The sequence below is a fragment of the Akebia trifoliata genome, chromosome 5 (assembly GCF_017979445.1).
Source record: "Akebia trifoliata isolate Shusen 1 chromosome 5, ASM1797944v1, whole genome shotgun sequence".
Classification (NCBI taxonomy): domain Eukaryota; kingdom Viridiplantae; phylum Streptophyta; class Magnoliopsida; order Ranunculales; family Lardizabalaceae; genus Akebia; species Akebia trifoliata.
Genome location: NC_141379.1, coordinates 18,884,744 through 18,908,427, shown reverse-complemented (window position 1 = coordinate 18,908,427; position 23,684 = coordinate 18,884,744). Strand labels below are relative to the sequence as shown.

The window sequence follows — 23,684 nt, the reverse complement described above, 5'->3', positions numbered from 1 at the left end:
CATTCAAGGAAAGATTCAGAAAATTATGTAAATTTTATTCAAAAGCTCTTCTAAAATAATATAAAGATCTCTTTAAGAAAAAATCAAAGAAGAAAATTAGTTAAACTGACCTTAACTTAAATAAGAAAATTACAAAAATACCCTAATTTACGTAACTTTATCTCCCTTAAATTTCCGGCTCTATAAACTTAATAAAAATACAAAATTACCCTCAAATATCTATACTTAGACCATGGGCTAGTAAACATAAAAATAAGCCCAATACTAATCTTAATCATTAAATAGACTCTCTTAAACATAAAACTAAATAAAACATAGAATCCGATGACCCAATGGAAAAAAGCTCATAATCTTCTACTAAATTCTACTATGTTCATATCCACTCTTATTGCCTCGATCCATGTCCTTTTTGGTCTTCCTCTCACTTTGTTAGGACCTTTCAACTTAAAAGAGCGAGAGGATTGTGCGGGGACTTAAATTTGAGCGCTCTTTTCACCCTCTTTGTTGTTTGACTGAAATTTTGCTTCAATTTTACAGGATCGTGTGCGCACTGAAACTTATAGATCCGCTATTTTACAACATCAAAATTCGATCGCCGGCAAGGTAATGTTATTTTCAATGCATGTGTGGAGAAAACTTTTGATCTCTCTACATTCAAGAGCCACCAAGGAGGCTTGAGAGGAATATTCACTCTCTGCCCATCTATATGTGGCAGTTCCTCAAATCTGGAGACATCATATATTTGATCTCTATAGGGAGTTATAAATCTTTTCCATGCGTGTCTTTGTGTTTTCTCGGAAAATCTATGTGACATTCTTTGAGATATTTTATTTTATATTGGAAGATTTTATTTGGAGAACTTGCATAGCCATGTTCCAAAAGAATGGGTATGAGTGTTGGATTATGGCAATGTAATAACCGTAGCTCAGATGAATTATGATTACAAAACAAAATATTTAATAATTTTAAAATATAGTAGGGTTCTATTTTTTTCTCTGTTGATGCTTTAAATAAAAAACTTGAGGCTTCACTCCAGTACACCAGGGTTACACCATTTATCTGAAAATTCCAAAACAAGACCTTACATTAATTTTGGAGGACAATTTAGTGCTTTGAATCTTAGTTTTCCTGACCCATAACAAATTATTTAGGCTAATCCTGTCCTGGTCTAATTCACAGATTGCACTACTTTAATTTTTTGGTTTGGATCACCTGCTTCATTTTTTTTTCTAATAAGTAAAATTCATTGATGAAAAAGCACAGAAACACAGGTGGTCGAGAAGACCGACCTAAAGAGAACAGAAAAGCCAAACAAATACAGCCCAAAACAGCTTACAAGTGACTCTCAGAGCTATTAGAACAGACGTGCTCCCATCTGAACAATAAGCCCTTAAAAACTTATGGAGAATAACATTAGAAATAGAGTTCTTTTCCTAAAACGGATGGACATTTTTCTCCTTCCATGAGCAACATACAGCACTGTGAATCATCTGCCTCGTTAAAAATATTAAAATCCCAAAACAAATACAGCCCAAAACAGCTTACACATGACTCTCGGAGCTATTAGAACACACTTGCTCCCATCTGAACAAAAGGCCCTTAAAGACTTGTGGCCAATAACGTTAGAAATAGAGTTTTTTTTTCTAGAACGTATGGACATTTTTCTCCTTCCACGAGCAACATACACCACAGTGAATCATCTGCCTCATTAAAAATATTAAAATCCCTATTATTTTCTTTTGGTTTTGGTGAATACAATTTGCACAATGGGATTTAGTAGGAAGCCTTCTCCTATTTGCTGCTAACTGGCAATGCTATCCTACAATCAAACGTTTCTTAGTTGGCTGAAAACTCCGTTAAGGAAGAGTTGAGTTGGGTTCAAAAAGGAATACTTGCCAAATCCTACATGGCTCTAATATGGGTAGTCCACCATTTTGAAGAATCCATGCAAATAGGCTACATAAAGAATGTTATAGCTTGTTTGCTTCTGCATTTACTTTTGAATTCATGTTTGCAGGTTGTAGTTGATGTTGGATGTGGCACTGGAATTCTTTCTATATTTTGTGCTCTTGCTGGTGCAAAGCGAGTAAGACATGTTGAAATTTATGTCTATTACATTTAGAATTATCAAAATCTTTTTTGGTATGCTGAATTTTGTTTAGTAAATAAATGTTTGGTTTCTGTAACTATGAGAGGAGATGTACATGGACTGAAGCAACCTCCCAGAGCTTGGTTTGACAAGTTCAGCTCTGTGGTGTTGGATTATGGGTTTCAGAGATCTTCTTCTGATTACTCAGTCTTCATTCAGAAGACGATATGTAGGACCATAGTGCTAATTGTGTATGTTGTACTTTTAATCTGCCAATGCAGTTAATAGGCAATTAGATGTTTTGATTTTTTTTTGTTTCCTACAAATTGTGACTAATCATGCCCCCTTGGAGTTTTGCAAAAGAGAAACTTTGGAAAGGAATAATTGCACCTGTGAACCTATCAACAAAAAAATTTCACCTGTTGAAAGGAAATATTTTAGTACATAAAAGACTGCACAAGGGATGACTAGTCTCCAAATATTGCAAGAATGATTCAGTATTTACCTTATTTAAGATACTAACTAGAACAAGCATTTAAATATTTTATCTCCTAGATCTTGTAGGTAAGTTTGCATAAACCTAGTTTCTGCCTTTTATTAGAGTTCTACCTTTTGCTTCACTTGAATCAGTACCTCCATAAAGCCTCAAAGAGAAAACCATCCTTTTTTGTCTCTAGAGGCATTGACCATGCCAGAAAGCTGCATTTTGTACTTATGCACCCCAAGTTAGGTAAGAAGAAATCATCGAAAGAGAATTCTTGGAAGACATGGAGGAACTCATTCAAAGAATTCTTGGTGGAGATATAATATTTATAGGAGACTTAAATGGTTGTATAAAAAAGTAAGAGGATACAAGAGGGTACTTCGAGGATTTGGGTTTGGTGAAAGAAATGAGATAGGAAAACTGATACTTGAATTTGCGACAGCATATATCCTTGCAATAGTAAACACAAACTTCAAGAAGGAGAAACATTTAGTTACTTTTAAGAACAAAACCGATAAAAGCTAGATGCCCCCCCCACACCCTTTTCCTATTTAGGAGAAATGTGCAGTCGATATGCAGTCTCTGGTTATCTCCGGCATAAATTAATTTAATAATAGGGGTTAGTGGGTAATGTTTACATAAAAAAATTGAATAAAAGAGGTGAAATTAAGGATGTCGAGGAATTAGGTGGTGGAATCTAGAAGGAGAAAAATCGTTGGCTTTTACAAATAATTTGATAAAGGAAGAGAAGAGTTTTAGAAGAGAAAAGTCAAGTCTCATAATGAAAGCTTGGCATATATTTATAATCAATAATAATGGAATGGACATAAATGCCCTTACAAAGAAATAAGAAATAAAATGAAATAAACTAATAATAGTCAAACTAAAACTGACTATTCTAATATTTCCAATACTCCCTATCAAGCTGGGGCAAATATATCAACTAGGCCCAGCTTGGCTAGGTGAGAGTTAGTCACAGAAGGTCCAACAGACTTTGTAAGCATATCGGCCAATTGATCTGAAGAAGGAACAAATCGAACTTTCTCCCTGAGAAAGTGAATATCAACCTTGATGTGCTTAGTCCTTGCGTGAATGACTGAGTCAGATGCAAGCATGATAGCAGACTTGTTGTCATAGAATAGCAATGAAGAACTAACAATAGGAAATCCCAACTCTGTCAGTAAAGATCTAAGCCAAAGAAGCTCACATGTGCCAAGAGCCATAATACGATACTCAGCTTCAGCAGACGAACGAGAAACCACACTCTGTTTCTTACTTTTCCACGAAATAAGGTTACCACCATAGAAAGTACAGAAATCAGTTGTAGATCTCTTATCTGTAAGAGAACCCGTATAATCAGTATCAGTAAAACATGACAAATGTGGCTGAGTAGTAGTCGAATAAAATAGGCCTAGACCAGGACGAAACTTCAAGTAGCGAATGATACAATACACAACGTCAAGATAAGAGGTACGCGGAGCATGCATAAACTAACTGACTACACTAACTGCAAAGGTCAAATCCGGTCTAATGTTAGTCAGATAAATCAAACAGCCTACAAGTCTTTGGTAAGATGAAGGATCAGATAAAAGTTCCCCAGATTCAACATGAAGACGATGAGTCTGATTCATTGGGGAAGAGGCAGGACGACAATTAAGTATACCAGTGTCCTGAAGAAGATCCAATGTGTATTTGCGTTGAGATAACGAAATACCACGATGTGAGCGGGCTACCTCTATCCCCAAAAAATACTTGAGGGGACCTAAGTCCTTAACCTCAAAAACATTACCCAATTGTCTCTTAACCTTGTCAATCCACTATGCATCATTTCCAGTTACTATAATATCATCCACATATATCAAGACAATGGTTTTGCGATCATCTATCCCTTATCGAATAAAGCAAGTATGGTCAGAGTGGCATCTAGAAAATCCCATAGATAAAATGACCTCAGAGAAACGCTGGAACCAAGCTCGCGGAGACTGCTTTAGGCCATACAGAGATTTGAGAAGGTGACATATTTTCCCAGAATACTCCCCCTGAATACTAAACTTAGGAGGGGGTCCATATAAATGACCTCTGTCAAATCCCCGTTTAGAAATGTGTTCTTCACATCAAGCTGGTGAAGAGGTCATGAATGACATGCCGGTAAAGAGATAAGAAGATGGACAGTAGAAAGTTTGGCTACAGGGGCAAACATGGCACCAAAGTCCTTTCCCGGAGTCTGCATGAATCCCTTAGTGACAAGGCGGGCCTTGTAGCGATCAACAGTACCGTCTGCGAGATACTTGACAGTGAAAACTCATTTACAGCCAATAGTGCGCTCCCTAGAGGGAAGAGAAACAAGTTCCCAGGTATGATTCTTTTGCAATGCATCCATCTAAGTAGTCATGGCTTGAGTCCACTTAGGATTATGTAAAGCCTCAGATATAGATCGAGGAACCCGAATAGAGTCTGTGGTAGCAAGATAGGCTCGATAAGAAGAAGAGAGACCCTGATAGGAAACAAACTGGGCAATAAGGTGATCAGTAACACACCCTCGCTTACCCTTGCGAAGTGCAATAGGTAAGTAAGAGTTAGAAATGAAAGGAACAAGAGTAAATGTAGAAGGAGGTATACCTGAGTTCAAGGAAGAGGTTGGCAAGGTTTGAGAGGGGGGGGGGGGCGACAAGAGTAAACCTGCAGCGGTGGTGAAGATGAAGGTGGAGAGAAAACTGGAGACGGTAACACTATAAGAGAGTGATTCTGCAAAGGAAAAGAGTCCTGCAAAGAAGATGAAGCACGAAAAAATGGAACATTTTCAAAAAATGTGACATCCAAGGAATGAATAATATGATGAGTGAGTGGATTATGACACCGATACCCCTTTGACATAGATGAGTAACCCAAGAAAACACAACGAAGAGCTTTGTCATCGAGTTTGGTGCGATGGGGAGTTTTATCCTGAACAAAACAGGTACACCCAAAGACTCTTGGTGTAATGGGGAAGAGGGTGCTATCAGGTCGAAGAACATGAAGAGGCACCTGTCCCCCTAAAGTACGGCTCAGAACACGATTTAGTAGGAAAATAGCAGTAAGAACTGCCATATTCCAATATGATTTGGGAACATGCATCCTTCGCAGAAGGCAACAGACGATGTTCATGAGGTGGCGGTTCTTACGTTCCGCCACCCCGTTTTGCTTAGGAGTGTATGGGTAAGTTAACTGATGAAGCATACCATGCTCATGGAGATGGGATCGAATCCTATCAGAAATATATTCCCTTCCATTATCTGTTCTAAGTGATTTGATAGTAATGTTGTACTGAGTCTGAATCATTTTAAGGAAATTAACAAAAATAAAGAGCACCTCAGAGCGAGAACGCATTAAATAAACCCAAGTACAAAGAGAATAGTCATTAATAAATGTAATATAATATCTATGACCATTAAAAGCAGTAACAGGAGAAGGCCCCCCACACATCAGAATGAACTAAATAAAAAATAGCATTAAATCGATGCATGTGAGGAATATAAGATGTATGTGTGTTTAGAAAGCTCACACACAGAGCACTGAAATTTGTGTCCACTATAAGAATTTTTTAAAGCAGGAAATAATGAACATAAGTGCTGGAAATTAGCATGTCCCAAGCGAGCATGCCATAAGTCTAAAGTCTGGGAAGAAAAAGTATGATTCCTAGTGAGTGGGAGGACGGAAGCTGGAGCAGCAGTAGGTGGAGTGCCAAACAGGTTCAACCTTTCCCTCTCATACCCCTTGCCAAAATCCTCCTCGAAGTCAGGTCCTGAAAGACACAGTGAACAGGAAAAAATGTTATAGAACAGTTTAGAGATTTTGTTATACTACTCATAGACATGGAGAACAGAATCAAGAGAAAAACTCAGGGTTAAGGAGATAGTACCCTTGTTGTGAATAGTGGTAAGAGACCCATCAGCAAGGCGAACCTCCTTATGAGTAGTAGGAAAAATGGAAGAAATAAAATGAGTAAACTCATGGCCATGTGATCAGAGGCACCAGAATCAATTATCCAAGTTAGAGGAGCAGAGCCAGACTGAGAGGCATGAAATGTAGAAGAGGTACCTGGAGGTGTGGTAACAGATGCAATAGTCGAGGATGAGGGAGTTTGAGCCTGGAGTTGATCCTGTACAATAGTTGTAATTTGCGTCTGTAGATGTTGCAAATCAATAGGTCCAAAGGATGCAGGATCAACAGAGTTAGATTCCACAACAACAGCACGGGACTGTCCCCCAGAAGATCTTAACAGGTGGGGATAGACTTGAAAGCAGCGGGCCTTCTTATGGCCAATCTTCCCACAGTGGCAACACGTAAGGCCACTACCTTTACCATGTCCATGGCTTCCACAACCTCGATTCCCAGATCCTTGAGTACGGGAGGTGGCTGCAAGAGCCATCTGATCTGTATCTGGAGCAGAGATAATGACAAGAGGCTGAGACTGGGAGGGAATTATATGGTGACGATGCTCATCGCTATCAATAGTCGCAAATGTCTCAAATAAGGAAGGTAGAGGAGTGGTATTAAGGATTTGGATTCGTGGTGCCTCAAACTCAGGGCGTAGACCCATGAGAAACTGATATGTCTGATGTCGAGCAATCCTCTTAACTACATACCTGGCTGCTTCGGCAGAAAACTTAGCCATAGACTCATAGTGCGAGAGCTCTTCCTAATGGGATTGAAGGATTTCAAAGTAAGCTGCAACACTCTGATTTCCTTGTGTAGCCTGAGCAATATCGCGGTAAAGTTCATAGATCCTCGAGCCATTGCGAGCATGTGTAAATGTCTGAGTAAGAGCAGACCACAAAGAAGAGACAGTCTCATGATACATAAACATAGTGTAGATGCGTTGCTCCATGGAGTTAAATAACCACCCAAGAATGGTGTAATTATCAATTTCCCATTGTTCAAATTTGGATCAGTGATGGGTGGCTTAGGAACAATGCCTGACAGCCAACCAGATTTTCCTCTACTACCCAAATAAAATCGCACTGATCGAGACCAGGACTGAAAGTTACGACCATCTAGTAGGGCATTGGTTATGCGCTGGATTGAGAAATTAGCCCCAAGGCTAGTGGTAGAGTCCTTAGTCTCGTGAGTCATCGTCATTGCACACTATGAACAGAAGGAAATTTTGGATTGAAGGAAGATCTCCCGTGTTAGTATTATCGAAGGTCAAATAATGCTATTGATTGTGTTGCTGTCGAAGAATGTCACACAAAAAAATTATATATCTTTCTGCTGCTGTAGAAGCCCCAAACTCTATATATATATATATATATATATATATATATATATATATATATATATATCTTTCTGCTGCTGTTGAAGCCCCAAACTATTATCGTAGGTCACAGAGACAACCTTTACTGGTGGTGTAGGTCTTCGTACCACCTTAGATCTACTGTAGAATTGATCGCAGGATAGTTAAGAACCTTTTAGACTGATCGCAAGACTTCCAACTAGAGGTTGCTGCTGTCGTAGGGCTGTTCAAAGCCTGTAGGTGGTATCAGATCTGATCGCAGGGCTGTTGTAAGTTACCTGTAGGTGGTATTAGATTTGATCGTAGGGCTGTTTCAAGCCTGTAAATTTGATCGTAAGACATCCAACTACCTATTGTTGCTGTCGTAGGGCTGTTCCAAGGATTATACACTTATCGCAGGGCTCCCCACCACTAGCAGTTGCTGTCGCAGGGCTATTTAAGGTCTGTGGGTTTGATTGCAAGTCTATTTAGGGCATATAAACTGATCACAGGCTCGTTTAGGTCCTTTAGGTCTGATCAGGATGTATACAACAACACGTTGTTGTTGCCTGCTGCTGTCGCAAGTTGGATTGAGTTTGTTGGGCTGATCGAAGTTCACCTAACAACTCAAAGGGTTGATAAAATCCTTCTAAAAGAGAAGCCCTAACGTAGGGCAAAAATCACAGCGCAAAACTCTATTGTAGCATGTGAAGAGTTAATAAATTCTCTATCGCAACATGCGATGAAGAGCCCCCGAAGGGGAGAAACTCTAGATGAGGCTATCGCTAGGTGAGAAAATTTTTTTGAGGAAAAACGAAGATGGAGGGTGAAAGGTTTTTTCAGCTCTGATACCAAGAAGAGTTTTAGAAGAGAAAAGTCAAGTCTCATAATGAGAGCTTGGCATATATTTATAATCAATAAAAATGGAATGGACATAAATGCCCTTACAAAGAAATAAGAAATAAAATAAAATAAACTAATAATAGTCAAATTAAAACTGACTATTCTAATATTTCCAATAGGAAGAAGTACGGAACTTAGAGGTAGAGCCTATAATAATGTGTAATGAAGTAAATAACAATATTAAAAGAGTAGCGAAAGAGTTTCTTAGGAAGTCAATTGGAAAAATCACACATATTTGTAATGTAGGGGCCGCCACTTAGGGTTCTTTCCTTTGCTCTTTTTGATAAGTTTTTGTGACCCTAGGGTCATCTCATCTTCATTTTTTTTCAATAATTTTTTTTTTTTTTTAACTTAATCCAAAAAAAAGGTGATGATGTTTAAAAGGTCATTAGAGAAAGGAAAAAATGATTCATCACAAGTTGTGAAAAATAACTACTATTGAAGAAAACTTAAAAAATATTAAAATGCTAAAAATAAGCAAAGCAAGTGGTAAATAAAGTTAAATATAAGGGCATTAGATGATCTATATTACAATTCGGGCACTACAAAATGTGAGAATTTTTTTTCTACAAGTTGGCACAAAGTAGAGAAAGAAAAACCACAGATTTAGATAATGTTGGGTGTGTTTAAGGTGGAGATGGTACTACATAACTGTGGTGGAGTTATTCTTTGAAATTATCAACTGAGGGCCGTACAAGAAACTTGAGGTTTGCAAGAGATGATATATATCTGAGAGCAGACATACTTCCTTAGAATGGGAGCAAGACTAGCATCCGTGGTCTCTCTATTCGAGGAATCCATTGAGCCCGACATGTGCGATACGTCATGACCCTCCTGATGCCCATCGAAAGAAACACAAGCTTTCCTACTCGAAATGCTACATCCAACGGCTCGCAAAGCACGAAGACATTTGTGTACATTTTTGTTATGCAACTCAAAAATAACAAAAAGATGACCAAATTTCACACTTTTCTTATGTTTACAACCATTTCTTTTCGGGGTAAAAAATCATCTGGATAGGATGATCCTTACTGTAAATGGTACGAACAATTTGTTTTTTATCATCCATGAAATTTTCTGTGACCATTAGAAGCATTCTAATGGCTTAGATTCTTGGGATTATTTGATGGATTATTTTGGCCTAGACCTCTAATGTACTGAACTCCCTAGATAATAAATTCCTCCTTCCTCTCTTTGTTTTTTCTGAGTAAATGTGTACTTTTTTTATCAATTGAATTTTAATTCACGTAATGTTCTCAAGACACTATTTTGCTGCCAGGTTTATGCAGTAGATGCAAGTGAAATTGCAGTGCAGGTACTTTCTTGCTTTGGAAACCATTTTTAATTGCTTATGTTTAGTGCATTTTCAATTATTCAGTCTTAGGCTCTTTCATCATTTTTGGATTCTAAAATTTTTCTAGTTGTGGTTGGCTACTATTGTTGGTTAGCTCAAGAATCACCCCTACTACTGTAGTATTCTTTTGTTCCTTTACTATATTGTATGCCTTGTTTTTAGCACTGTAGCCCTAGGTTTTAGGCTAACTGTTTTTATCCAAAAATGGTCACCTATTGACAGTATTGTAATAGTCACACATTTTTATTTTTGTTTTTTGGTGTAGAAATTTTATAGACAAGCAAGAAAGCAACAAAAGGAGGTTGTACAGACCATTCTACAAGTCCAAAGATAGAAAAGAAGTAAAAATGGAAAAGGAGTGAAAAGAAGAGGAAACAACAAGAGAACTTGCTCTTGGACAGCCAAAACCTAAACAAGAAGTCTTAAAAAAGACTCTTAATCTCCTTAAAAACTTTATACCAAAGTAAATTAACTCAAGGATTGATATTATAATCTCCTAAATTTTGTGCTTAACTCCATCAGAGGTCTGGCTATTCCTTTCCTTCCAAAAACCCCAACAGACCGCAAAAGGGGTCAAAATCCAAAATATCCTTTCTCTATAGCTCAAGGCCATGGATTGCTACACTTCAAAGAACAATTGAAATTGAATTTGGGAAACACCACCAATTCAGATTATATAAACTGAGAAAATGGGTTCAAAAAGCATGGGTGAAATTATAGTGAATTAGGAAATGATTGATAGGCCCCATTTAACTACAAGAAATTGCGAAGGAGCAAGGAGAGGGACTGAACAAAGAATGATAAAAAGGAACTAATCTAAAACTGCCCAACTCATACCTGACAGTCTTTACCCATAGAAAGATAGGGATGCTAAAGAACTAGTTAATAAGAGAAGAAATGCATTGGATCTACCAATCATTAAACTTCTTCCGAGACTGAAAAAACCTAGACAAATTATCCCCACTCACTTAAAGTAGGCCATAGAGAAGTCTTCAGGCCTCGAGGCTTTACCCTTATTCATCATACAAATGGTTTGAAATACTTCATCCTCGTCAAAAGGTCTCTCAAGCCTCTATTGCCGTTCTGTAGACATGAAATCAAACTCAAGATTATCAAGGGATGGAAGAAATTGAAATCCTTAAAATACAATGTCTTATCATAATCAACTGCATCCCTAATATGTATTGTCTTCTCCTTCCAATGAGATGCCATCGATTTGAGCCTGGAAATGAAGTTTGACTTCTTGTGGCTATCTGTCATCAAGTGGAGGAATTTTGTTTTTTTGTGTGATGAGGTCATCAGAGATCATGGGTCTTTTCCAATGTGCCATTAGTTATACTTAATATTTTTTTTATGAGGGTCTATTTTAGTGATTAAGATTAGTATTTAGGCTTATTTTTATGTTTTTATTCATCCATGATCTTAGTATAGATGTTTGGGGGTAGTTTGGTAACTTTATCATATCTTTCTAGTGGGTTTTCTTAGGCTAAATATTTAAGAGGAATGAAGCTACGGGATTGGGATATATGGTAGTTTTGGTCTTGTTATATTTAAGTTGTTTTAAGTATTATGTACAACTATTAAATCTTGTTATTAGTACGATGGTTGGGATTAGATTTAGGGTTTAGCGAACTTTATAAATAGACGTTTAGTGTTGTAATTTTTTCCTAGTGAATGAATGAATGAGATTGTAGAAATTACAGGTTTTAAAGCTTTTGTGAATGGAGTCGATAGTTTAAAGCCACGATTGCTTTGGTGTGAAGCCAAGAGCTCGATCAACGACCTTTGGTGTGATTCCAAGGTAAGAGATCACCTATCTCATCTCCTTTTCTTTTCTTTAGCTTTTCAATTTATCTTAACATCATACCCTGTTGCCATTAAAAATACAGCACCCTTTTTACTGGCAGAATCATTGATTCCCACCCCAAAACAAATCATATCTTTCCTAAATCTCAAGCTACCCGCCGCCCCAAAAATACAACACCTATAGGTTGACCAAAAGTTCAAAACCCCTTTTGGACCTAAAAAATTGCCTAAAAATCCCTTAAATCTAGTCTGAACTTTCCCATGACCTATGCTACCCATTTACTCTAGTTTTGACCCTTCTAGAAACGAGTCCGATTTTGAAGTGGCCAGACTGCTTCAAAATTTTGGAGGAAACCTCCTCGTTACAAGTCACATGGCCTTTTATATATTGTTTTGACATGCCCTAGTTTTTTTGACCCACAACCTGATCCATGAATGAAGTCCCACGGCCCAAAATCGGGGGTGAGGTGTATTACAACTCTAAAGAACCCTTCATGACTCAATTTCGATGTTGACTAGGTCAAACCATTCCATACTACCACAATTCTAGACACATCACATTACGTGGATAACTTGACCTTAGAATACTAATCCTTTTCTATAAAATCAAAAATTCAGAACAAAATAGAATGGGGCCAAATCCTATGGAAAACCGACTTCCCACATTTTTGGGGAAAAATAAAAAAAAAGATTTGTTTTCAAGAGTTATACAAAAAAATTCACTCAAAGGGTACGATTGAGAAAACAAAAACGGTAGCTACCGTTGAAGTTGTAGCAGAGAACTTTTTGCAAACCACAACATGCCGAAATTGTAACCCAACCAAAAGTAATGGAAAAAGGATTCACAGAATCCTTTTTTTCTAGTTTTGATTAGGACTTCGTTCCGCACATAAATCTATGAAAAAAGGCTTCAAATCAGTCCAATCATTGGATTGACCAGAAATTTCTGTCCAACACCTTGCGTTTTAAAAATGTGTAGTTAAATATAGAAAAATAATTTTAGTATGGGACTGTTGGATTTTAAAAATGTGTAGTTAAATATAGAAAAATCATTTTAGTATTGGACCAAATCCTAGTGGAAGTTAACTGAAACTACTATTTGGGAAAAATATAGAAAGACTGTTTTGTTTGAAGGATGGGGTTTGACAATTTATGGATCAATTGGGTGATAAAATGCATCACTTCTCCTTCCTTTTCAATTTTGGTGAATGGATATCCCGAATGGTATTTTAAGAGTTCTAGAGGTTTAAGACAAGGGGATCTATTATCATCCATTTGTTCTTGTTAGTAATGGTAGCTCTTAGTAGAATGATATCGAAAGCAGTTCAGAATGGTAGTTTGTCGAGGTCAAAGCGGGAAGTCAGGGGCATCGAATAATATCTCACCTTCAGTTTGCGGATGACACTCTTTTTCTAGATTATTCGGCATCGCATTGAGAACAAAGATAAGAAATGAGTAGGGATGCTAGACAAAGTGCTCCTAGTTAGTATCAACTTTCCACCCTTAGAAAGATACTTTGCTTTCCATGAGCCCCACCTCTTCCTAAACCTCTCCACCAAAGGCTCCTAGATTGTTGTTGATCTGTACACTGCTCCCAATGTAAGCGCCACATAAGAACAAGGTAAAACACCAAATAAGAATAAGGTAAAGCACTAACTTGACATCCCATAAATTCAGCCCAAGCCTCGATGTCAAGAACCTAGCGTAGATCTTACTCTTCCTCAAATTTATTAGAAGGCCAGACACCACCTCTAACCAACATAGACACCCGCTAATTTAACACGCCTTACTCGTTACTGCCTCCAAGAAAACTAGAATATCTCCTGCAAACTTGAGTTGTGATACTTTTGGCCACTCTTTAGAAACTCCAAACCCAGGTAAGGTCCCCAAGGAAGTGGCTTTCAAGAAACTCTTCCAAAAGCTTTCACCACAATATTGAAAAGAAATAGGGAGAGTGGATCACCTTGTCTCAAGCCTCTTATGCTATTAAAAAACCCAGTTGAACTCCCATTGACCAAAATAGAAATAGATGTCGAAGATACACACTTGCTCATCTAGGCAATCCATTTCCTTCCAAAATGCATGCTGTCTAAGAGATATAAGAGGAAATTTCAATTGACATGATCATAAGCTTTTTCTATGTTCACTTTGTAATTGTAGACAATTGTAGGCCATCATTTATTCTTTGAGTCCCATAATTGACAATTAAACTATCATTTACTTGATCAAGTTTTGTTTCCTGAAGGACCATAATGTATGGCTTCCCCGATCTAATAATTGATTTGATGACTGTTCACTTGCTTGTATCTCTCAACAAACATTTTAGAAGATGATTTTGATCATCATTAATTTGAGAAACTGCCTCATGCCTATGTAAAAATTAATCTAGGGTTTAGAGAAGATAAAGAAAGAAAAGGGAGAGAGAGGAGACGAACAAAATTCCAGAGAAATCTCTTTATTATTTCAATCCTATTTATAGAGATACATAATAAATAGGAAAAGACTAAAAAGGACATGAACATAGTAAAATAAAAATAATCTCTATTTGATAACATCCTACTCCTGTCAATAGACTTCATTGGATATTCCAATAAATCTGCTTCTAGCCTCCTTACTTCTTTAATCAAGCCAGCCTGACACTTTTTTTTCATATCCGGGATTGTATCTTTTGAGACTAATGCTAGAGGTCTCATGATTCTCAATTAGCTCACCCCCTCTTGACTAGGAACCCTGGATGTGAATGGACTTTCCCTCCTTCCATAAGAATTGAGATGTCGTGAAACTTTTTTTTTGGCTGAAAACTAGTACACCATAAGTGATCAAGCCAACCTTTATAAAACATATCTGTGTGGTTGGTCCTTATAGTAACTTGATAGTAACATTATGATGGACCACTATGGATATGCCATTCCTATTGTTAGTGAATGTCCCAAGCTTAGCTAAAAAAAACTTTCTTCTACCTTAGGGTGCTACCTTTGGTTTGCAAGGCTACCACTATCAAGATTCCATGAAATCATATATATATATATATTTTTTGGATTAAGTATAGAATTTATTAAAACAAGCGAAAACAAGTACAAGAATACAAGGCAGTTGAGATGCCAACCAAGAAAAGAGGCACCTAGCTAGAAACACAAAATCTTCAAAAAAGACGTCCTTAAAGTCTGGGCAAAACTTACACCAAAAGAACAAAAGACCTAAAATTTTCAATACCATGTCCTGGCATGTTGGAACTTCACCTTTGAAAATTCTCCCATTCCTTTCCAACCATAAACCCCAACAAATAGCAAACAAAAGTAGCCTCTACTAGGTATTCAATCTCCCATAAAAGAAAGATCGATCCTAACTCTGAAATAAAGATAAAACCGAATTTGGGAGGACCCAAGGAATCCTGAATAGATCAAAGAAATGATGCCAAATGGGGGTAGAGCATCCACAATGAAGAGGATTGCAATTGGCTCACTCTACACTCGATATGCAAAGTTTGCAAGAATTGGGTGTTACAATGCCTCTCTTGCTTAGAATATCAAGTGTTGGTAATCTATTCAAGATAGATAACCAAACAAAGAAACCTACCTTGGAGGGGACTTTCGTACATTACATGATCGACGAAGGAAAATGCTCAATTGTGTTGGAAGACTTTGTTGATCCTTTGAGTGAAGGAGTTAACAATGAAGTTTGTACTTTTGGTAAGAGTTCACTCCCTCTTGTCTGTTAGAAAATAAGATGCACTCTATTAAAATGCATGAGATACATTGTATCTTTATTAGTGTATCTCACACAAATGGAAGGTTGTGATGAAGGATATTCTAGAATATATATATTGATATTTAGAATATATCAATTAGGATATTCTAGAATATTTATATTAGGTAGTTTTCATATATCTTGGTGATGTAATGCCTATAAATACCCTATTGGGGTTTTTGTAATATTCTTCCAAGAATTATCAATAAAATTCATATTTTCTACATGGTATCAGAGCTCAAGCTCTATTGAGCACATCGATCTTGGTGCGCCGTTCTTCAGCGATGGTGCCACTGCCATCGCCGAACCTTAATCATTTTATTTACCTTATTAGTATTTTTTTTTCAATAAAAATACCATCTTTCTTTATGTTTTGGATCTAGATATCTTATTTTCTTCTTTGCTATTATTTAGTTTTTTTTTTTTTTTTTTCCAATAAGAATCTCAATTTCTTTTATATCTCTACAAATCTCCCAATTTCACACATTCATGCTACACGATCTCAATTTTTTTTTTCCATCTAAAATCTCTCCAATGAGAGTTCTTTCATTTAAATGGCACAATCCTACTTTTTTATACTTCTAGGAGAGATCATGACAGATCTGGTCTAATAAGCCACCAGCTCCAACAGACTCAAAAAGAGCAGGATGCGACAGTGATGGACTTCATAGACATACGGTGACCACCAGCAAGCACGATTGGCACTTCGACGATCAATGAACATATCCATTATTGAGATCAAGCAATTATTCAACAAAACCAATTGCATATTCCTTTTTCAAAGGACCATGCAATTGCGGAAGGATGTTAGAGAATAAGATGCACTCTATTAAAATGTATGGATACATGTATCATTGTTAGTGTATCTCACACAAATGGAAGGTTGTGATGAAGGATATTCTAGAATATATATTGATATTTAGAATATATCAATTAGGATATTCTAGAATATTTATATTAGGTAGTTTTCATATATCTTGGTTGATGTAATGCCTATAAATACCCTATTGGGGTTTTTGTAATATTCTTCCAAGAATTATCAATAAAATTCATATTTTCTACATTGTCGTCTTTTGAGGTGTCCCATTGAGCGTTATCAAGGTAGGACATTAGATTTGCAAGGTCTTGGACTTTCCCATCATTGAAACCTCGTCTGAATCCCAAATTCAACGCAGGCTCACTACCTTCGAGGTTCAAGAAGTCTGCACATGGCAAACCTTTCTTTAAGGAAAGGTTGAATAGATAGGGGAAAGATTGCAAAGAGCCGTGTCACCACACCAGCAATCCTTCCCCCCTTATAGCAAAACTCAAAGTCACTTCCCTAACAATGCTCTATTAGCAACTCTGAAGCCCCTAATGCCTAGACCACCAATTTTGTTTAGGCTCACAAAGCACTTTCCAGTTCACTAGATGAATTTTCCTGACTTCATTCTTGTCTTTCCATAGAAAGTCTCTAATACTTTGCTCTGATACTTCTCTACACACTACACTCGTATGATGTTTTCACTTCCTTACTCTCCCAGCTGTTCCACAATTCCCCATACTTTGCTCTGATAACTTTCCTCCACAAGCTAGAGTTGTATGTGCCATACCTTCAGAGGCACTTCCCTAGCAACGCTTTATTAGCAACTTTGAAGCCCCTAATGCCTAGACCACCATTTTATTTAGGCTCACAAAGCACTTTCCAGTTCACTAGATGAATTTTCCTGACTTCATTCTTGTCTTTCCATAGAAAGTCTAACCAATTTGTCCAATCTTGCTTCGACTTTCGTTATTGAAAACAAAACGAGATGTTCCACGAGGATGCTAGTAAGCAAGCTCTTAATCAAGGTGAGTTTGACACCTTTCGATAAATATCTTGCCTTCCAAGTGCACAACCTTTTTTCCATACGCTCAATCATCTAATCCCAAATGGTCTTACTCCTACACTCCATAGTGAGGGGGAGCCTTAGATATGTTGAGGGAAGATTCTCCCTCTTGCACGCAAACATGGCAGCCTATCTATCCACCCTCGCCTTGCACCCGACTCCGAACATTTTACTTTTTCTAAAGTTGATTCTCAACCTAGACACTGCTTCGAAACAGCAAAGCACTCCTCTCTAGTACCTCACTTGATCATTTGAGGCGTCCAAAAAGACTGGAGTATCAACAAATTGAAGGAGCGAAAACTTTAGTCTTCCCCCCCTTTAGCAAAACTCAAAAATAAATTTAAGCCGGTGGCTCTCTTAAGAAAACGACCTAGCACCTCCACCACAATTACAAACAACAAAAGAGATAGGGGATCCCCCTTGATTTATACTATATCATATTTTTGTTTCTTGAAAGCTATACTAAAAGCACTTATAAATGGATATATGTTTTTTTGATGTTGTAGATTAGTGTATCTTGATAATATGTTGATTGCAAATATATATTAGAAGATCTAGTGATGAGGGGACATCAAATGAAGAGTAAATTTATGATTATTTTTTTTTTTCATGTTTTGAACTTTTATTTTATGTTTTTTGGGCTTATTTTCTTGTTTTATTAGCCCATGGTCTAAGTATGACATTTAGGGGTAGTTTGGTAAACTTACTTTGTATCTTATTTAAGTTTATTAGGGTTAAACATTTAGGAGAGAGAAAGTTATAAAAACTAGGTTATTTTTTTAGTATTTTAGTTTTATTAGGTTTCTTAGATTTAGTTTCTTTATATATAAATTGTATTAGGATTTTTTTAACAAAGAGAGTTTATGAATAAATAATGTTTCTTTCAATGGAGTTTCTTGGTGCGAGTTCTCCATCATTCTTGGTGCGATTCCAAGAACCCTTGGTGTGATTCCAAGGTACTATATTCTCTCATCACTTTTTCCATTTTTAATTGTTTTCTTGATTTTACAAATCTTGAATTCTTTAATTATTGAATTATTGAATTCTTGAATTTTGATTCTTAAATTCACGAACCTTGAACTTGAAGTGCCGTGGTAAGACGTGCGGAGTGTTGCTCTCACATCCTAGGTTCAAACCCCATTGAACCCAACTTCATATGCTAACCACTAACGCTATACTATAAAAACAAAGCCCTTAATTCTTAACCTCCAAACCTTAATCCCTTCATTTACCCTATTGAAAAAGTCGTAGTTGTAAAATTTTGCATTTTTTAACTTTCCACATACAACCTTTGGGATTGTGGTCGTGACCCAAATTCTTTAGATTTAGCCTATTGTAGCCCAAATCCTCAACCCAATCCTAAACCACATTCCCTATCCCCCATATTTCCTCTTCTTCCCTTACCGTCCTGAATGATCTAGGCTGGTTATATTATTTTTGTGTATGGTTCCAATTGCTCCTACTTCTTGATTTTTTTGAGAACAAGATATTCTATAATCCTAAGTTTACAAATATTCTTAACCTCCAAACCTTAATCCCTTCATTTACCCTATTGAAAATGTCGTAATTGTAAAATTTTGCATTTTTTAACTTTTCACATACAACCATTGGGATTGCGGTCGTAACCCAAATTCTTTTGATTTAGCCTATTGTAGCCCAAATCCTCAACCCAATCCTAAACCACATTCCCTATCCCCTATATTTCCTCTTCTTCCCTCACCGTCCTGAATGATCTAGGCTGGTTATATTATTTTTGTGTATGGTTCCAACTGCTCCTACTTCTTGATTTTTTTGAGAACAAGATATTCCATAATCCTAAGTTTACAGCTATTCTAGTTCCCATTTCATGCAAAAGTGAATGAAAGAGTGCCATATGCATGTGTTATGGCTTTCACTCACTCATGTAGTCACATGTTCAATTAGGTGTTATTTTAGGATACTGCTTTTTTTCATCGGTTCTTAGCTGTGTGGGAGGAGAGAAAGGTTGTTATGATTTAGTTCACTTGGTATAGAACATTATGGGGATCCTTTGACTGTTAGGTATGGCCTTCCTCGTTCTTCCCCATTGCTTGAAGCATTGGCTTTAAGTAGGCAATACTTCATCTTCTAGTGAGCCCAACTTGGTTATCTTGGCAATACTTGACGCTACCTGGGAATGGTTTTATAGTCTCTTTATTATAAAGCTCATTATCATAATACTTGAATTTTCTTTCAGTCAGCGTGAGAGAGCTTGTAATGTTTACAAAATAAGACTCCTAATAATGAAACAAAATAGCTATAGGCCGGTGGTCTTAAGGATATTGCTCTTTTACTCATTTTGAAGGAAGCATTCCATGTGTTCATGAAACATAGAAACTATAAATTCTTGCTTTTCATGCAGGATACTCTTCATATATGGGAATAGTACAGGCTTGGGTTGGTGGTACTAGTGATGCGAGCCTTGGCTATTGCAGCTGGATACTTAGATTAAATTTCTGCTTTTAGGTCTTTATTTTCTCCAGACTAGCTGTGGAGGCCACAGGGGAGCCACTCTATCAGCAACCCAGAGGAATGGTTGTTAGCTTGGCAACTAAGTGACTAAGGGTATTTTTAAGGAACCAGATTCATAGTCTCTTTTTGATAAGATGGGGCAGAATATTGGATTGGAACCCTTCTTTCAGTTGATATTCTCTGAAGTCATCCTAATGATGAATTCCTTAGTTTCTTTTCTTCTACTCTTTGGGCCATTCTTCCATGTGGCTCTTCTTTTTTAAATCAATAATGGACTTATGCAGATTGAAGAAAGAAGATTCCTCTCAAATTTAAGTAGGGGAGGGTGGGGTTGGAAGGTGAAGCTTATGGAGTACCTCTGAAATATTTTCTTAGTAATCCTTTTGGTTTAATGTTCGTTAATTGGCATTTTCAGCTATAAACAAAAATTTGTATGTTACGTGTATTCTTCTTCTTGGTCAAGAGTAACTTAAAGGCAATAATATTATTGAACAATTATTAGGATTCTTTCAATCCTTTTAGATCATTAATCTTGCCAGCTTCTGAAATTTAGATGCTATATGTTTCTTCTCTCTTTAGTGTTGTATTTTGATCAAATCTTTTGTAATGTTACACTAGGCAAACGAAGTTGTGAAAGCGAATAACTTATCTGACAAAATCATTGTTTTACTTGGGCGAGTTGAGGTAAGTTTCTATATGCTATCTAATATACAACATTTCTGTGTTAAGACTGCATTTGGCTAAAGCAGTTCTCCTATTTGTATGGGTTTGATTTTAATATTCTTTTTTCATGATATGAAATCAACTAAGATAATATCTGTTGCATAAATATTATGATGGACAGTAGCTATTGGGTGCTGCTCTGATTTACAAATTTCTAGGTTTCTAGTAGGTGCATTTGTTATTCTATCTGTAGTTGTTGGATCTTCTCAAAATCTCTAAAGGTGCTGAGTTGGAATCCCATTCTAAGGATTCTTGCGGTTCCAAAGAATCCAGCTATGGGTACAATTAGTCCTAATGCATTATATATATTACTTACTAATGTTTATAGACATGCTTCTTTTTTGTCTATCTTATTTTCTTTGTGCCATTAGAGTATTATTGTCACTTACCTTCAATCCAATTACTTGTAAAGTTATTGTTAAGGAAATAACTACTTTTGATTTATTTATTTGTTAGTCCATCATGGAAAAAAAAACATTTATATTCCCCAACAAACCCTTTCGAGGGAGAAATGAGGCATATTCTTTGCATATTGGGATATCAACAAGATCATCACTCGACTTCCTAATAAAACTTTGGACAATTTTTTTTTTTTTTTTTTTAATTCCTTTTTTCGGGGGGTATGTTCAGAGATTTTATTAGACAATGTTACTAGCGAAAAATAACTTTTTTCCTAGAACAAAGAGTATTACAATAGAGAAATCACTAACCACCCCCTCACAATAATGCTCCATCTATATACAATCTTGAGTGTGAGCTTTAGCCCATGGTAGTTTGGTTTTGGCCTCTAAACCGGAATATTGATTGGGAAATGATTGATTTTTTATGATGCATACCAATGGCATCGAGAGCTATCAGCAGGAGTTTGTTCAACGAAGTGCCAACATCAATGAAGGCACACTTCAACTCCATATCATTGATATGAGCGTGTTGACAGCTTGGACTTATTGATTTGGGGTGTCATATGGCATGTCAAGTGTGTCAAAAGTGGTAGTTGACTCTCAGGGGCGACACAACTTTACGTCAATAATTGTTTCCATCTAATGACAGTGTTCTCAGGTCGAATGGAATTGGTAGCAAGAGAAAGTGGCATCTCTAAACATTTGGGCTAAAAATTCCATGTGATTGAAGAAAACTAATGAGTATGGTGTGATGCTTAATCCATTATTCATCTATCCAATATTTGTTGTGCTGCTGGTCATTGCAGGATGTAGAAATCGAGGAGGAGGTTGATGTTATAATTTCAGAATGGATGGGCTATATGCTCCTGTATGAGGTATTTTATGTCAGCTTCATTTGAAATTGAGTCAAAATTATTATTACAACAGTCTAAGAGTAGTATCTGGAACTTCTTGAGGTGTTTATATGGCGTGTTGATTTTAGTGCCTTGTTATCAACTTCAAATGCTCTTTATTAACTTAATGACTAGTTTGTTAAGCTGATTGCTTTGATTATTGTTGTTTTTTCTCTTTTTTCGAATTTTCATGTAGAGCATGCTAGGGAGTGTAATTACTGCAAGGGATCGTTGGCTTAAACCTGGAGGGCTTATTCTTCCCTCACATGCCACGGTAACACTTGTGTTAGAAAACCAGTTTCTCCTATACTTCTACTGCTCTTCGTTTTATGACCTTATGTTGCAGCCTTATTTAGTAAAGATGTATTTTATGTGGATCAGATTCCCCATTTATAATGATTTAGCAAAATGCAGCTTTTAATTAATGTGGTTATTCTTGAACACATATAATTCTGCTAGATTATACAATTTTTTTTTTTTTTTTTTTAAGAATCATTTGTCATTCTTAATTAATCTTGCAGTTGTTGGATGAAAGAAATTATCTAGCATTAACTTTCTTTTTTAATTTTTGCAGTTATACATGGCTCCTGTAACACATCCTGAGAGATACGGTGAAAGCATTGATTTCTGGCGCAACGTTTATGGGATTGATAGTAAGTAAGAACTAGATCTGAATTATTTTGAGTGGATAACATTCATGCTAGCGGAATGTGATCTGAATTATTTTGAATCATAAGCATTACAAAATGTGATGTCAGTTTAAAATTTTTTTCCATGTTTTGTCATGTCAGCATGCTGACATGGCACAACACTTCATGCCTCTAGGCAGCCCATGCTATGTCTATAGTGGAACCAGTCCCCCCCCCCTTTTATTTTCTTTTCCTTTTCAAATGAATCAACATTATTTGTGTGGAATTGTGTATACTCAAGTAACTTGGGTAGCTATCCAACTCCAAGTTTATTCCATGTTTCATGAATTACTAGAATTACATCTACCTAGAAAATTCGTTATACCACAAGTTAATATTTGTACAGCCATGTCACTGTAATCCACTTCGGAGATTGCCGTGTTGGACTCCTTGGTACTTGGCATGCATGCCACTTATCAAGGTAACACTTTGTGATGCAAATTGTACTTATCCGACCAATAGGCCTATAGATTCCCTAGCTAAAAAATAAAATTGGGAGATACAAGCAAAGAAACAGATCATATTGATATAACACAGACATAAGCTTGTGTATTCTAGACCGACACAAAGTGTTGGATGCACTAACTTCTACAAACTCTATATGCTGACATGTCTGTACAATCACTTCCATGTGTTGAGAAATGTAATTTTTATTACAGTCCCTTCCATGTCAAGTATCCCATCGATAGTTTCATATATGTTAAAACATATAAACAATATTTGAAATCAAATTTTTTTTTAAGTATTTGATAGTAAAAGTGTCTCGACATGTATCCGACATTGCTGACATGTAAAATATTTGATAAATGGAGTGTCTTGACATAGGCTCATTACAATCCAAAAGAATAGAATGCAATTGGTTGATCAATTAGGATTGTTGGTCTATCTGGATTTGTCTTTAGGGATCTTTTTGATGTTCTTATCATAACACATTTTTTAGTATTATTAAACTAATTCTAAATGATCTTTGTCTGTTTCGGTTAGTT

The 23,684-nt window shown here is 36.5% G+C and overlaps 1 protein-coding gene across 2 annotated transcripts in view; it reads left to right on the top strand.

Moving 5' to 3' along the window:
• Positions 1–23,684, top strand: part of PRMT6 (protein arginine methyltransferase 6) — a 52,747-nt gene that overhangs the window by 6,274 nt on the left and 22,789 nt on the right. Inside the window, exons 2-8 of one of the 2 annotated variants that reach the window (XM_086442917.1) lie at positions 538–603; positions 2,018–2,086; positions 10,007–10,042; positions 20,611–20,676; positions 21,923–21,991; positions 22,206–22,283; positions 22,584–22,662. In XM_086442917.1, coding sequence (XP_086299043.1) covers positions 538–603; positions 2,018–2,086; positions 10,007–10,042; positions 20,611–20,676; positions 21,923–21,991; positions 22,206–22,283; positions 22,584–22,662 — 463 coding nt within the window. The remainder of the gene's footprint in view (positions 1–537; positions 604–2,017; positions 2,087–10,006; positions 10,043–20,610; positions 20,677–21,922; positions 21,992–22,205; positions 22,284–22,583; positions 22,663–23,684) is intronic. The other variant, XM_086442918.1, reaches the window with a different exon arrangement.